We start from the raw sequence: 15,886 nt of genomic DNA, 5'->3' as shown, positions 1-15,886 counted from the left end.
TGTTAGCTGGACAAAGTGTAAATGTTAACCAAAGGGAGAAAGACCTAAAAATCTTTTATTTTACTTTTCTTCACAACTTACATGTAAATCAGGGAGGGAAACTTACCTTACAAACAGACTGAAACAAAACACTTCTGAAGGCTGGATATCTTCGAAAATCTTCGCTTTGAATAGTCCCAGTGCCCGCTCGGTTAACCTGCAAAAATTCCTTACCGTAAAATTCCGAAAATAAGCCTCTCCATGTATATAAGCCCCTCCAAATATAAGCCCCCCAAACCGGTAACGCAAAAAACCCTCCGTTAAATCGCCCTCCAAATATAAGCCCCTCGGGGACTCGTACTTGGAAAATTTCCCTCAAATACGAAGTAAAACAAAGCAAAAACGGTAAATTTACTTCCAACTATAAGGCTAGCCCAATAGATTTTGAAACGCAAATTTCCCTCCGTTGATAAGCCCCTCCGAAGATAAGCCCCTCCAAAAATAAGCCCCTCAAAAAGGGCCTTTGAAAAATATAAGCCCCGGGGCTTATTTTCGGAATTTTACGGTATTTTAATTTGAGCGAAGCAGAATCCTGCGGATATTGGTGCTTGAACCTGGAAAATCAGCTGGAAAATCACGCGATTTAAGAAGCGCTGCAATGGTCAGACTACTTCCATTATCTTCTTTCTCTGTATTTCATTTTTAAAAATTAAGCAGTTTTGTATATCTGTTGCTGAACTCCTGACGACAAGAACTGATGCACTTACAAACAAATGATTCTATTTACATAAAGCGTCAGATCCGTTACACTTTGTCACCCGATCGAGTTAAACAGTCCGTTAGTTTGTTAATTACTCTGATCTTTATAAAACTATCTCACCGTAAGAGCCAATTTTTAAAGATCTCAGTCCACCTAGTTTTCAGAAGACACGACTGAGGAATGGAAAATCATGCCTTATTTCATACTGGCCTCTGGATACTGGCTGCCTGATTACATGAAAGACTATGAAATCCGATTGAAAGGGTACTGTAAGCTAGCCTGTATAACAACAAAAAAAAGCACTCTTTGGTCTTTTACACTAAGTGAAAAGCAAGCTTATAACGAGATCATATGATGTCGAAATCTGGCAGTCCCCATGACATGACTTCAAGAGGAGCCCTCCTGGACTGGTCAAATTATCCTCTGTGATTAAAAACTAGTAAGAATGTGTAATGTAAAATAATTACAAACCTCTTTCCAAGTGTAGATGATTACAGCATAAGACTAAAAAGAAAGAGAGAAGAAAGCCGCGGTTTAAGCTGTTTAAATTTACCAAGCCTGTTTATAGGAAGTTGTACTGTCTATACTAACTACGGTACGCACGTCTCTAAGGTGTGGAACGCGGACTTGAGGTAAGATGAATAACTCTTTATCTTTGAATTAAAATGTGTAGTGACCGCAAATTGAAAATCGGGAGATTTGATTCTCTTAGTGTCGGGCAGATCAAAAATACGCGCGTTGCCCTCTTGCAGATCTCTTGTTAGAGATCGCAGGAATAAACAGCTTAGAAACGACTGTGGCACTCCGAACAAAAGAGCTCTAAATGGCTAAAAATAAAGTTTATAAAAATCTAAAACAAACCTTTAAACTCGATGGAGGAAGTCGTAAGGGAAAACGAAGCTCAGAGCGGGTCCTTGTTCGGAGTCAAGCATCGCGATTCTTTCCTACTGAAAGAAACAATTGATTATGATTGAAAAGGATTCCGCATTCCTCGGTAGAAGGGCATTATGTTGATGTTAAGGATCCATTCGGATCTCAGAGTCACACGATTTAATTTATGAGCAATAACCAATTTAGAGTACATCCATTTAGAGTACATGTTATTACTTAATGAATACACATCTAAACACAATGTTGGTGCTGTGTGTTCAGAAGAAGAAACAGATCTAATTATTCAAGGTCAAGACACGGCGCCATCCGTCAACATACCTTCACGACTTCACTGATGGGGAGACCGACTTGATAGCAAATTCCTCAGTTTCACTTGAAGTAAATTTCAAAATTGTGAAGAGGAAACTAAAAATCGAAGAGAAAATACTGATGTGAACGATCGCTTTGGATGAAGTGCAGCATATTACACACAAAAGTTGATCTTCAGTTTGTTTGCAATGCCTTAAACACTAAGAAGATAAAGAAAATCGAGAACAAACCTTTATATGAAGTGCGATTACTGAGAGAACCGGTCGCGAGCCTTACAGAAAGTCTATGAACTAAAAACCAGTGCGAAATACTACTTTTTTACAGTGCTCGCTTTGCGTTACACGATACGTACTTCCTGTTTTTCAATTCAGCTATACCTATATATTGATCATGATTGAAAGTTGTGGGCAAATAGAATCGTGTTGATTTGCGGATTTAATTACGACACTTGTTACGTAAATGACAAGGGAATAAACTATTAGAGTTTACGCAGAATCACGCGACTTTTATTACAGTACAACAAAGTAATTTAGCACAGATCAATCTTTTTTGCTCCATTTTGTTATTGTTGCATTTCATTCGAACGCAGTTCATATAAAAAAAAAGTGTGTTCAGATGAAAACAGAGGCCTTGATTATTAAGAAGTCTAGAAAGAGGTCAAGACTTACATGACGTGGCAAACAGCGCCCACGCAAGATGCCTTCACGAGCTGGGAGATAAAAATGAACCCGGGCTCATGGTAATTTGATTGCTCAATTTTCGCGTAGAAATTTTCCAACTTGAAGCAAAGTGAAATTTTTAGTGAAGACGCTAAGAGTATGAGAGAACAAGTGATGGATCAGGCAGAAGAGAAATATCGCGTGAGCAGTGGGTGGGTGGAACCTACATCCGTTTCGTCTCAAAGATAATGGGATAATTCACGTGAATCTTATGAATTAAATTCCAGAAGTCAAGCAATGTTAGCGAAAAAGAGTGAGAAACACAGCAGTTCTATGTCATGTTATCTTAGCTAATTCATTTTGCTAGATGAACGTCACTGCCTACACTAAATGCAGACGGAAACCGGCGACCATTGGACTGATCATGAAGAGATATGACTGACAAATGTGACATAATTTTCGAAATTTACCATAAATAGCGTTCATATGCGTGCACCTTAAAAGGCCCATTGTTATGTTTTTTATGAGCGAAATGTTTCACCGTTCAGTCAAGTCTTAATAATTAATGTGTACATTTAAGCGTAATGTACGTCGTTAGTGGAAACTGGATATTACTAAACCCAAAAACTGTGAAAATGGAGAAGGACAGAGGCCGCCGATTCCTGTCCTCGGGACTTTCTAGACCTTTTTACAGAGAGTTAAAAACGCCAGACAAGGGAAGCATTGAGGCTCTTGCATACCTGCACTTCAGGAACAAACGAAAATGAGTCTTAGTTTATCAGAGTTTAAAGTCACTGCCACGAAGCAGTGAACATATAAAGCGATCTGATAAGACGAAAGCAAGTCAGCCAAGCTTAACATACTTATATAACATTGACGTTCTTTACAAAAGCCGCACACTTCAGCTTAGTTATCAATACAGATCAATGCCTCAAAATCCAAATAAAGAAATCATGTGTTAAACAAACCTGTGTTCGGGAGCCAGAAGTAGAGCGTCCGTTTCGGAGGATTCAAAGATGTGAAGTGCACACTGCCTTGTGGAACAACTGCCTTATGCAATAATTTTCAGGAATGACGTCAACGTCTGGGGACGAAGTGCTTCAGTAACTGTCAATTGTCAACCTCTCTAAATAAAGCGTTATTTTTAAGCTGTCAAGGGCCCTTTCTTACGCTTCCTCATATCTGGTGTCTGAATCTTTACTAAGATGTGATCGGGTTTTTTAAAACCGCGACAGGTTAGTCTCAAACACTTGGAGCAAAAGTCTACTTTAAAGGAGGGTGGGGAGAGAGAGCCTTTTCCCAAACCTTCCCCCACCCCCTAAGTAGATTTGACACTCATCCAGGAAGGCCGCGAAATATCGTGTGATAACAGGTTTGCGTAAATGTAATGGGCGTGGTCGCAAAACGAATACAATCAAGCTTCGTTAATACGGACACCAAAGGGACAGATCCTAATGTCCGATATACAGATATACAGGTCAGGAGTTTGTTACCTCGGAACCTGCAATAGAAAAGGTGTGCATAAGGAGAATTTTGACTGTTTATGGGATCCTGAATGGTGCACCTTACAATCCAAGGTTAGTTTCACTGCCAGCGTGCAAGTCGACTTTTGAGGGACGAAGTCGCGAGAAGTTTTTCCTCCTGACCTATTACCCACCCAAAAACGGACTTTAAAAAATTCTCTGCCAGCCTTAAAAAAAAGAAGTTTGCATTCGAATTTACACTCCCTGATTCTCTGTAAACATAGAAATTGATATTAACTACTATATACAGTCTAAATCTTTGTTTTGAGAGTGGTGATTTACACTGGGCAGGCGCGCTCCAGAGGAAAAGAATTTTTAAGAATATGAAGTTACTGCGGTAAAACAACAAGAACTGAAAAAAAGGTAAAGAGTAAGGTGATGACACAAGTGAAAAGAAATAGTAAATTAAAAGCAGGAAGGAGCTCGCGCTTTCGCAAACAACCGCTTCGAAAGTTATCAAGTTCAACGCCTGTAGCCGGACTTCATAGTAGACAGTACTGTCCTATGCCAAATTAATCGACTACGGTAATGCCGCAACAATTCAAACACTTCAATATCTATACGGTGTCCTTCCTCCGGGTTATATGACAAAAAAATGACTTTACCCTCGCGATACCAGTTAATTTTGTTTTCTTCAAATCTCAATATTTTCCAGTAGGAGGGAAACAAAATCAAATGTTTTACCTGGAACTCAGTCATTAAGTGTTCCGGCTGTAGCAAGATTAATTAACCACTCCTCAGAATTCCAATTACTGCTTGCGCTTGAAGGAAGCTACGTTAATGGAAATTGTACTGAAGACGCAGATTACAAAGAGAAAATGAATCCTAGTCACCTTAGTCGCGAATGGAGTGTTGGACAGTTAAAAATAGATATTCTCAAACTCATTAATAATTCATTAAGAAAATACAAAGGAAATTCATGTTTAATGAGTGTTTGGAAATCGGATGAAACACTGCTTAGTATTCGCATCCTTAATTTCTCCTTCAAAAATGATTTTGTTTGAGAAGAAATATCAAACATTCGACACAGTGTTTCATCACCAGTTCTCAAACTCATTAATAATTCATTAAGAAAATACAAAGGAAATTAATGTTTAATGAGTGTTTGGAAATCGGATGAAACACTGCTTAGTATTTGCATCCTTAATTTCTCCTTCAAAAATGATTTTGTTTGAGAAGAAATATCAAACATTCGACACAGTGTTTCATCACCAGATGAAACACTGCATCTCATGTTTGATATATTACATAAAACACCTCGAAGTTCGTCAAAAATACTCCGCTGCGCGTCGTATTTTCAACTCTCTTCTCGGTGTTTCATCTGGTGATGAAACACTGCATCTCATGTTTGATATATTACTTCAAACCCCTGTTAATTTCCGTTAATCCTGACTGAATACTTAAAATGTATGCTACACTTAAAATGTATCCAACTATATAAGCTCATACTTTATTTCGACACGGTACAATCTTCACCAAAATACAATGACTACTTAATATATGGATTAAGACTCAATAATAACAGCTAACTGAAAAACTGATTTACATCAAGATTGCCGCGAAGGCGGAGCATGTGTTACCATTGGTTTAAACAACTGGTGACTCTCTCTCTTTAAGTGCCCAAGTGTTGCTATTCTGCGTAAGCTCTTGGGCAAACTGTTCCACAGATTCGGCCCATTTCAGCTAAAATTTTGTTTTAGGTTTTAGTGCGCGTAGTGTGCAAATTTGATTTCTTTTCGCATCGTTTAGGTTATACTGGCTATTGATAATGGTTTAAAAAACTTTGTAAATTTCCTACTACATCCTAAACTTATTTTTCAAATGCAAGGATCGATCAATAGCACTTATGTTATTAATAAACTACTCAAGTTATTCAGCTACAGTACAGCTTTTTTTTCTAACTCCAAACTGTAGGCGAGTAATGTCATAAAAAACACGGTACAACAACAACAACAACAATAACAGAAAGAAAGCTGGAAAAAGTAACAAGCAAAGAAATTGATCAATCAAATGATCTCGTGCGCCTTTGAATCAAGTTTTTGCGCACAAGACTTTTCGCAACTGTAGATGTTATATTTAATGCTATGCTCACACTATAGCAGAAAGTTTTTCGTGTTGAGACGAAAATCTATCCCATAATACAGTAAACTTCCTTTACAGCGAACACTGTAAGGACCTCTAGTTAGTGTCCTCATTAGCGAGAATCCGTAATAGCGACAGTTTCTTCCAGTCAAACGTCTGAAATATTTTTTTGCAGGGGATTTAGCTGCTGTCCGTATTATCGGGGTGTCCGTTATAGCGGGGTGTCCACAAGACGAGAATTGACTGTAGTGTGAACACGTATCTTATATGGTACCCAGTCCACTTTAGAGATCGGCGCCGCGCAGCTTCGCTTTGTTACAAAAATGGCGCCGACCAACCATCGTTCTTAAGTGTTCATCCGGTTTGGTTTTCGTGCCTGGGCAAAAGCTATGCGATGTAGTGTGAACATAGACTAAGTTGTTCTCTTTATGATATTTACGCAGTGTCACATTATCCAGTGTGAAAAGTGGTCAGTAACCGATGAAAAACAACACAGCGATCAAATGCGAAAATCCAACCAACTTTTTATACCCTAAGTGAATGTAGCTATGGAAATATAAACCTGTCTGTAAGAAACTACGAAACCGAAAAAATCGGCCATGAAAAACAAATAGCTAACAGTTCTAAATTGTTCTTTCTACTGTAGATAAACCAAATATTAAGTGTCAAAAACGGCTTAAAGTTTAACGGTGAATTTCCACTGTCGCATAATTTTTACGCGCTTTCTCACGTAAAATTTACATGTGTAAATAGAATAGAGGCAATGTATGAACGGCCGCTCGTAAACGTAAAAGTTGAGAGCGAGGTTTAACTTTTACGTTTACGCGCGACCTTCCATACATTGCCTCTAATTTATTTACACGCGAATTTACGCGCGTACGCACGTATTAATTAGGCGACAGTGAAAATCCACCTTAAGGCTGGTTTACACGCACGACGCAAGTACAAGCAACATGTACCCTATACCCATACGCAGATGCAGCAGCTTGTTGATAATATTAACTTCTATTTCCCTACGGAAAGTATCTGCAAATATTGACTATGCTTGCATCATACTGCGTAAACTCTAAGCCTTATCTCCTCGGAAAACACTTCAAAATTTATCAAGAACTGCGCATGCCCGGCACATTTTTCCACTGTACTCACTCAAGCAACATTAACAAGCGGTCGCATGTGAGCGGTGGTGTTAGTGCTTGTTGCCATGACAGCAGTAGGGCCAACTGCAGGTGTAACGAGGACAGCACCTTGATTTGCTGGGCGGGACCTGCAGCAGCAACAGTATATGACAAGAATACAGATAACCAATAAAGGTCCACCAATCACTGCTGCCTTTGTAGCATCGGACAAGTCGTACCACCACTTGAACATCCCTACAACAAAGAACACAGATACAACTTTACTTGAAGACATGTTTAAACAAATTAAGCCCGCCCTCAAACAACATTTCTTACAGATCAGTCTCGCCGTCCATTTCTACCCTCATCCAAGGACAGGACACTGGAAACATAAGGAATAATGTGCCACTCCTCAGATAGAAATGGTATCCACTTTCAGCTTCATAGTTTATATATAATCATATTTGACAACAGATTCTATGACGGTTTGACACCGCCTCTCAACAGTGTTCTGAGACGTTGTAACCACTTATTGAGAAGAGGTTGAACTGTTCAAACTTTGTCACAACATGTTATGGTAATGTTCATCGTCAAAAAGGTCCACCAATCACTGCTGCCTTTGCAGCATCCGACAGGTCGTACCACCACTTGAAAATCCGAAGGTTGTCACAAGTTTCTCACAGGGTACGTTGTCACGACATTTTTTTTTGTTCTCGAAATGTTTAATCTGTTTGACACACTCCCACAACGCAAGCGCAGTGTCACTAATTTTCTTTTGCGATAGTGAATATGATCAATCTCTCGTACCCAGATCCCACTTTCTGTTTGGTCAGCACCAAGAACGTCCCGATATAAGCGCATGACAAAAAGGGATCCCTGCAGACGAGATTGAAACATGATTATGTATTCATGTTTGTTGCGACAATGTCGTAAGTGTTTTACCGTGGGAAAAGGCCTGGTTTTTTTTAAGCTCCGTTCCCTGCTTAGGGAAAGGATCTGTTTTAATGGGCCTGCACTGACTGCCTGCAGGACAGTGTGTTGCTTTTAAGATGAACTCTGATACCTGTAAATTTTTCATAGCTAGGCTTCCTTACATCTACGCGTCGATACGTGAGCCATTGTCCTATTTCAGACCTGGTAGCCGACCTGGTATAAATCTTCTCTCCTTGCAGACACTAATAGACCACATTGTGTTTTTAACTCTAAAATTTACGGATATCGTTCCTTTTCCGTTACTGCTGTAGAACTGCTTATATTTTTAATGTAATATGGTCACTACCCAGTCGGTAACAATCTTGAAAATACTTTTTCTAACATTTCAAGTTTTCCTGGCCAATCGGCCACTGATAACTGAACAGCAATTATATATGCATGTGCCATAACAAAATTAATTGAAAGGCTGCATGGCGTTCGAAAGGTAAGGGAAAAGGGAATTTGGGCGCGAGGTTCCCCTCCCTCCTTCCTCGCGCGCCTCTCGCGCTTCTCACGCACCCAAAATCCTCTTTCCTTTCGAACGCCTGCCAAACAGGTGAGTTAATTGACGGTAATTTAATGCAGATTTACTGTGTTCTGTTAGCGTAAAAATTATTTCTTGCGAATGCAAGTTCTGGAATGCGTTAGACACATTTCTAGTTTTAATCATGATCAGCATACCCACCACAATCGTTAGTTGAAATCGGCAAGTCTCCCTCCATCACAGTAACTTTCACAGGATAAACACCTTTGCCCAACACTTTTCCACCGGCCAGTAGCTTCACCTAAAGGACAGAAATATTTCGAACTTATTGATTTTCTTTTTCCTGCTGGCAGAATCTCCCTCTCCAGAGAACTCTGGCTTTTTCTTGTTTAAACGATTGATGTTGGGCGCCGCATGCGTTAGTGTCACTAAGCGCTCAAATTTTCACCTGAGTTAGTTTTAAATTCTGTTGCACATGAAATTAAAACTCGCTAATGAACTTGAATTAGCATTGAATGCCGGGTTGTTCTAGACTATTTTCAGTCTATTGATCATAAAATTGTTTGTGGCCAAAGTTTATAATCCTGCTGAAATTCTTAAATATATTCCTTCACTTTCTTCACGGTTGTTAAAAAATGACAACTTTGGCTGCATGTTTAAACGATCGATCGAGTTTCTAAGGTTTCCCTATCTTGACCGTTGGAGGCAGTGAAGCACTGTTTTTACCTCTGTTTTGATGGACAGCACTTGGCCAAATGAGATAGAAATACGTGACAGTATTCGAATCTCAAAAGGGCGCCGCATCTAAATAAGCACCGCACCAACAATATGAAAATTTTAAAAGCTTTTAATTGTATACAGTAGCTGAATTCACTCCTTTAAAGTATGTCCTGCACTTTAACCTCCATTACAATGGTCCGTTTGGTGTTTGACGTCACATAATGTCCTTTTTAAAATTGAGGTCACACTACATTACAAGTCGCTTTACATGAAGTACTTGCCTTAAGATGCAGTCTGTCCCCGTTGTCTTTGAGTTGAACTTGAACGTACACTCCAGCGGAGAAAATAGAAGGTAAAGATAGAGTAAATCCTGGCACTTCAATGATGTCGTCACTGGTGTAAGTGTGAGACCACGTGACACGCAAATCCGGGACATTCATAGAGGCCGTTACAGTGACGGGTTCATCACATTTGTTAATCTGGTTGGTAATGATTAAATGCCAGTTTTTCTTAGTAGTGAATGATAGTACATTTGTTTATACTGGGTATGAGTTTTATCCTTTATATGGCAGCTTATTAACCCTAAAAGGTCACTGACAACTGAGACAGCAAATATACCTTTGACAACAATTATGATTCATTTACCATTCATAAAACTAAGTTCTTTTAACTGTTCTTTCTTAATAATCTTACTAGGCCCAAGAAAAACTCGAACCTGATGCTAATGAGCAAAATCTATCGTTTTGGCTTACTATTAGCATTAGACTCTTCCCCATGTCACGTGGGCCTTACAATATTAGTAATAACCCACGGGTTTTGTCGGTTATCATTGCGGAGTTGAATCCGATTGACATTCAACTTGACTTACTTGACTTTACTTAAGTCAATCGCCATTTTCAAATTGCCCGGCCTGTATTATACTTTGTTTGCCCGCGCCCCCTAGAATTTTACATGGGCATTGTTTTGAATCACTCTTGGGAAGAATGTAATTAATTATACCCAGTAAAAATTGGAAACAATACTGAGTTATGCAAAATTTTGAGCGGAGACAAACAAAGTTAAATAGTTATGGACAATACGAAATTGACGAATCCCGAAAAACATCATAATACTCTTTAATGCGCAGGCTTTGTCTTGCCCCGATCGTAACTCTGAATTGAAAACAGATGGAATGCAGGCTTCAGAACCCAAGGAAGACAAGAACTGAACCACTTGTACGGTTGCCTTAGTTTCCAGAGGCGCTGTCTACGCACGGTATGTTCAGCGACTGCAGCTGGTGTTAATCAGTAGAACAAAAGAAATAAACCTCCCTCGGAAGATGAGGCTTAAACCTGTTACATCCTTAAAGGTACGGCAAAACGGGCAACAAAAAGCGTGCAACTTGTTTTACAGCAATGTTGCAAGACAAGTTGCGCGTCTTTTGTTGCTCGTTTTTCCGTACCTTAACCTTACTGGGCGGGTATTTACTGAAAATGACAATTGATACCTTGAGTTTGAATGTGATTGGCTTCTCAACAAAATTCATCTTGCACGTGATCGTGCTGCAGTCGTCACTGATCGTGCAGCCTTCGTCTAGTGTCTGGGACATACCGGAACATGAAGCTCCTACAAAGAACTCATTGTCAAACCCTCGCCATAATGACGTTTGTTAACTGACAGCGGCATTATATAGGCTCGCATCTTGCTTCATATCATTCATTAAGGGCTTTGAACACATAACAAAATATCATACAGCCGAATAATTTCAGTGGTGATAAAAATCATATACCGCAAAGTTACGTTGCCTCGTTTAATACTCGCCAAAACCGTAATTTATTTCAGGAAACAAAAGATTTTAAATACTGGTAAGAATTTTCGTTGAGTTTCAAAAGTTCAAGTCCAACTGTTCGAAGAAACGAGTAAGCTGTTTTAAACAGATATTCCAATCCCTCCAGCAGAATGATTCGCGTTAGATGCCCATGGTAAAAAGGTAAAAATGAGCAAAAGAAAACTGATCAGACAGCTCAAAGCCAAAACCAAAATGTACAAGTCTGTCGCAAATACTTAAGTAATGATTAAGGGGGAGTCAGGGGAAAAAACACCTGCCGATAATGAATACACCGATCTACTACTGAACTAAAGGCTTCAGAAACAAAGACGGAAGCTTCTGTAGGCATATAATCTGTAAATGCACCTTATACTAACGAAGGAAATAGTCATTTAATTTACGAGCGATATGTCATATGGCTTGCCGATCAGTGAGGTACATTTAAGAGATTGTCAAAGAATTTTAGTGACTCTTCTAGGAGAGGAGAACGCAAAACTGACCGCTAACAGAGACTGATCAGAGGGCATTGTTATTAGACTAGCAAGCAGCGCCTTTATTTACTATTTTAAAGTAGTGAGCCAGGTTAGTAATGATTGAAATGATTGCCACGGATCAGTGTTCGACCATTCAAGTCGAATATCAGTGACTTTCATCACCGTGAACGAGATGCCCGAACTTCGTTGGTTATATACGTAATCTCAACATTACATTGGAAACTATGATCCTATCTTAATCAGATCAGAAATTGCATGATGGTGTCAAAAACTGAATAATAAAAGAATAGAAAATAACTAATTTAGTTTCAAACACGAGGCGTCTTAAAAAATCACAAATTGCGAGTTTGTTGCTTCAGAAATTGGCTACAAAACAAACCATGTTGCAGATCTGTTAATTCCTCAAAAATTCGCATGTTTTGGAAGGCCCAAAAATGAAAGAAAAAATCAGGCGATATGTTTAAGAGACTTAATTTCCTTGTATTTTCAACATGAATTAATAATTTTTTTAGGTCTTGTAAACCAACACGACAAGAACGTAACAACTGTGTTTAACTCGTCTTCAAACCCGTAAGATATTTAAATATCGTTACCAGTCTGTATCAGAAAAATCTAAAATAATAAGCACTGAGCATTTCCAATACATGATCACCTCAGAAGCGATCGTAGATTCAAGATGCCAGTGATTGAGCATTAAACTAAACACTCGGTGACTAGAAGCGAGAATAAAGTTTCTCTATATTTCATAACAACGCATCGTAGTCAAGTGTAATTTCGTGGCTAGACAGGGTGAGATACTGAAGTCCGCTTTTCGGCATATAAAGAAAAATAGTTTATTGGATGATTTCTTAAAACATTTACATGAGTATGTATAGCCGCATCATTTTCTGTCCGGTGAAAGCTACGCTCCTGTCAGTAAGCAAAGTCAAAGTTATTTCACTAGATAGGTCTCTCGAATTTTTGGTAGCCACAAAAAGGAGACGCCATCTGTGCAACGCTTATAGCCTTGTATGCCACAGTGTTATGACAGATTCATTTTGTCTATAAACCACCTGAATAATGTTACTGACCTGCAGTTGAAGAGAATTCTTGAGTAAAAACAATAACAAAAAGTCCAATAAGTAGTATTTCTCTCGAAGCCATTATCACAAATTACCCTGTCTTCAGAGCGCTCATAAGAAACTGAGAAAACTTCAAAAATCAGGCACCCAAAGTAATCACAAATAAGACTGAACACGAAAGTTCCACCGTTCCTCGACCCGTCTTGCCTTCAAGTTCATTGGCAGGGAGACTTGGAACGTTTCCTGTTTGACCGGTTTTGAGGTATTCTTTGAACAGAGGCTAGTTTCTCGGAAATGATTCATTGTACCGTGACGCAGAATAATCATTATTTACTTTCCCCAGAGGCTTATCTTAAGTCCACTTTAAAAAGGGTGAGTTCATATCTACTTGTTGAGCATGAGCTGTCTTGAGAAAATTCTTTTGAATACAAACCTTAGCTTTTAAAGTTTGGAATATGTTTGCAAAAATCTAAAAGCGAACCGGATGGGAAAAGTCGGAAAACGCCGGAGTACAATCATCAAACCTCTTTATTACGGACACCAAGGGGTTCAAGCCAAATGTCAGCATTATCGCGCGTGCATTAAAAAGATGTCACCATACATTTAATAAACAGGCTCGGACTGTATGAAGTTCTGTAACCTCGGAAAGAAGAGAAATGTCTGCAGTAGAAAAGTCTGCATAAGGAGAATTTCGACAGTAATGGTTATGGTCTCCTGATTGGATAGTTTAAGGCTACACCTTGGAACTTAGGTTAGTTTCAGAACTAGCCTAAAATTTGCGAACAGTTCGACATTTTTTGTCGATTGACGAAGTCGCGGGAAGTTTTTCCTACCGACCTATTACCCAGAAAAAAGGACCCGAGAAAGTCTCTGGCATACTCCCCACAGTCACCCTACTATTGCTGGTTTGCACGTGACGTCAAGACGGCCATGTTGGATGAAAAGAACAAAAGCATTTCTTTCCTCTGGGAACTCAACTCTATTTTCATGTGAATTCTTCAAGAAAAAGTTCTACTGTATTATCATCCAACATGGCAGCCTTGTCACGTGGTTTAAAACCAAGAATAGCTAAAGCAAAATGTAGATTTAGCCAAGGCTAACAGCGAAGTTCTCGTTTATACACTCAAACAAAAAATAAACTTAAAGCCGCTGCGAAGAAATCTCCTAAATCTGTGCTTAATATCAGTTCGATCACAAACATGTTATCGCGTTTAGAAACAAAAGAAAGCAAACTGCATGTAGAACTGTATTTATCAAAAATCAAAACGTCTAATTAGCAAAAAAAAAAAAACAACTTTGCACGTGCATCACGTTTTATTGTTTATTTCTTTGTCGTTGTTGTTGCACAACTACAATGTGAAACTTGACAAACTTCCTAATTAATGCACGTTTAATTATGGATGAAATGTCGTTTGTGCTCAGAACCTTATTTTCATAGCTATTAAGACGCGCACTAGGCAAGTTTAATTTCCTCTTTGCATCCGTTAGGTCATACTGACTATTGCCTTTGTCAGTTTGGCACAGTTATAAGATGACTTTACAACATGGTGTATTCTTTTTGTTTGTAGTTGTGACATACCCGGAGTACCACATGATGACTTCAAGTTCAAGAGTACACAAAATGGCGGCAGTCGGGCAAGATTTTTGCAAGTTTTTCCTTTACCAGTAGAAGAGGTGGAGCAAGAACGACAGTCATTTTCAGGTATTTTGATCCTCTTTACTGTAAATTTTTAGTCAGTTGTCGGTTTTTACGGTACTCGCGAGAAAAAAAATGTCATCGTCGTGATCTTCAATCATTTAACCCTCGATTCTTCAACACTTGTTCATCGGAGTGTATGAAGATTAATTGTACAAGTGCACTATAGTATTTTGATCTGCTGTCTAATTCCGCCTCTGGCCGCCATTTTATATTATTTGTGTTTCTTGTCAGTGAGAGGACTGAACCACATTATTTTCAGTCAGCTGGAATGAAATGAAAATGAGAAGAGAGTCGTTTTGCGGCTACAGGCTTGTTTCGGCCCTGAAACACGTTTACTTGGTTCTTTGTTTTATTCGTAAACGCACTTACAAGACGCTAAAAGATGCGTCTAAGACGCCTAATAAATAATGAGCCTCTGAAAATTCCACTGCATTTAAAAGAGTGAAACATTCGGAGTACAGGAGCACCCCGATTGCCACTCATTTTCCATTCGCGGTTTAAATATCCCGCCGCACGCGTGTGAGGGAGGAAGTACACGCGCGTCTTGTCCTTCCTCGCGGGCGCCACCTTCATTCTTACGTGTGCGCCATAATTCTTATGCAGCTACTACAAAGGGAAGGATGAGGTTGGATAAAAATAGCTCGTATCCTTCGGGTAACCAATGCTTTACCATCTGAGTTGGCAACGTAGCAAACAAGTTAACGGAACTTTGTGGAGGTCGCTTGGTATATTAAAATTTTCTCAGGCGTGGGAAATTGCAGTTTCTACTTGTAGCTTATTTTACTACTATTGACCCTGCATAGCGGGAAGGCGCGTGATGAAAATATATGACCCTACATTGATATAACTTGCGCTGCAGTAAGCAGCAAATACGATAATGCTGTTTTTATACAAGCGGAAACAATAAGAGGATAACAGTAGAGATCACACAGCAGAATTACAGTTTTGTTCGTGTCAATAAGTTTAATTGAATATTATTTACAGCAATAAATATACCAAAAATCGATTACAATTCAAAAAGATTAGAATCTGTACAAATCTTACACCGTAACAAGTATGTGCAGAGTGATATTGTCGTCCACGGACTTATTTCAGATTGATTCGAAAGACTGTCTACATTTAGTACGTGTTCGATGCCAATTACTTAAACTTCTTGGTGTCAAAAATAATGAAATGTTATTTACAGTAGTGACCAGATTGTACTATTGTAATACGCTGTTAACAAAAATTTGAAATCATTGAAACGTTTATGTGCGCCGTAGTTTAGTCGCTTATAGACTTGCGTCAGATTCAAGGATTGTTCAACGAAGGGATTGTTGACATTTTGTACG

General features: G+C 39.0%; 2 protein-coding genes across 5 annotated transcripts in view; both read right to left on the bottom strand.

Annotated features, from left to right (window-relative positions):
- The window catches only part of LOC140951195 (uncharacterized), a 187,889-nt gene that overhangs the window by 145,852 nt on the left and 26,151 nt on the right, over positions 1-15,886 (bottom strand). For 2 of the 4 annotated variants that reach the window (XM_073400422.1, XM_073400421.1), the window contains exons 1-5: positions 2,170-2,312; positions 1,949-2,035; positions 1,601-1,686; positions 1,211-1,243; positions 107-196 (exon numbers count right to left, since the gene is read on the bottom strand). The exons of 1 other annotated variant lie outside the window; for it this stretch is intronic. The gene's annotated coding sequence lies outside the window, so the exon portion shown is untranslated. Of the gene's footprint in view, positions 1-106; positions 197-1,210; positions 1,244-1,600; positions 1,687-1,948; positions 2,036-2,169; positions 2,313-15,886 lie in introns of those variants that run through there. One more of the 4 variants, XM_073400423.1, reaches the window with a different exon arrangement.
- Positions 7,175-13,051, bottom strand: LOC140950762 (uncharacterized). Its single transcript, XM_073399995.1, has 5 exons — positions 12,866-13,051; positions 10,981-11,099; positions 9,776-9,973; positions 8,976-9,075; positions 7,175-7,573 (listed from the first exon to the last, which is right to left on the bottom strand). Exons 1-5 carry the CDS (start codon positions 12,936-12,938, stop codon positions 7,350-7,352), a joined length of 714 nt encoding a protein of 237 aa, XP_073256096.1. The 5' UTR covers positions 12,939-13,051; the 3' UTR covers positions 7,175-7,349.

The sequence above is a fragment of the Porites lutea genome, chromosome 10 (assembly GCF_958299795.1).
Source record: "Porites lutea chromosome 10, jaPorLute2.1, whole genome shotgun sequence".
Classification (NCBI taxonomy): domain Eukaryota; kingdom Metazoa; phylum Cnidaria; class Anthozoa; order Scleractinia; family Poritidae; genus Porites; species Porites lutea.
The sequence above is the reverse complement of the archived record's forward strand: the minus strand, read 5'-3'. Positions and strand labels throughout refer to the sequence as shown.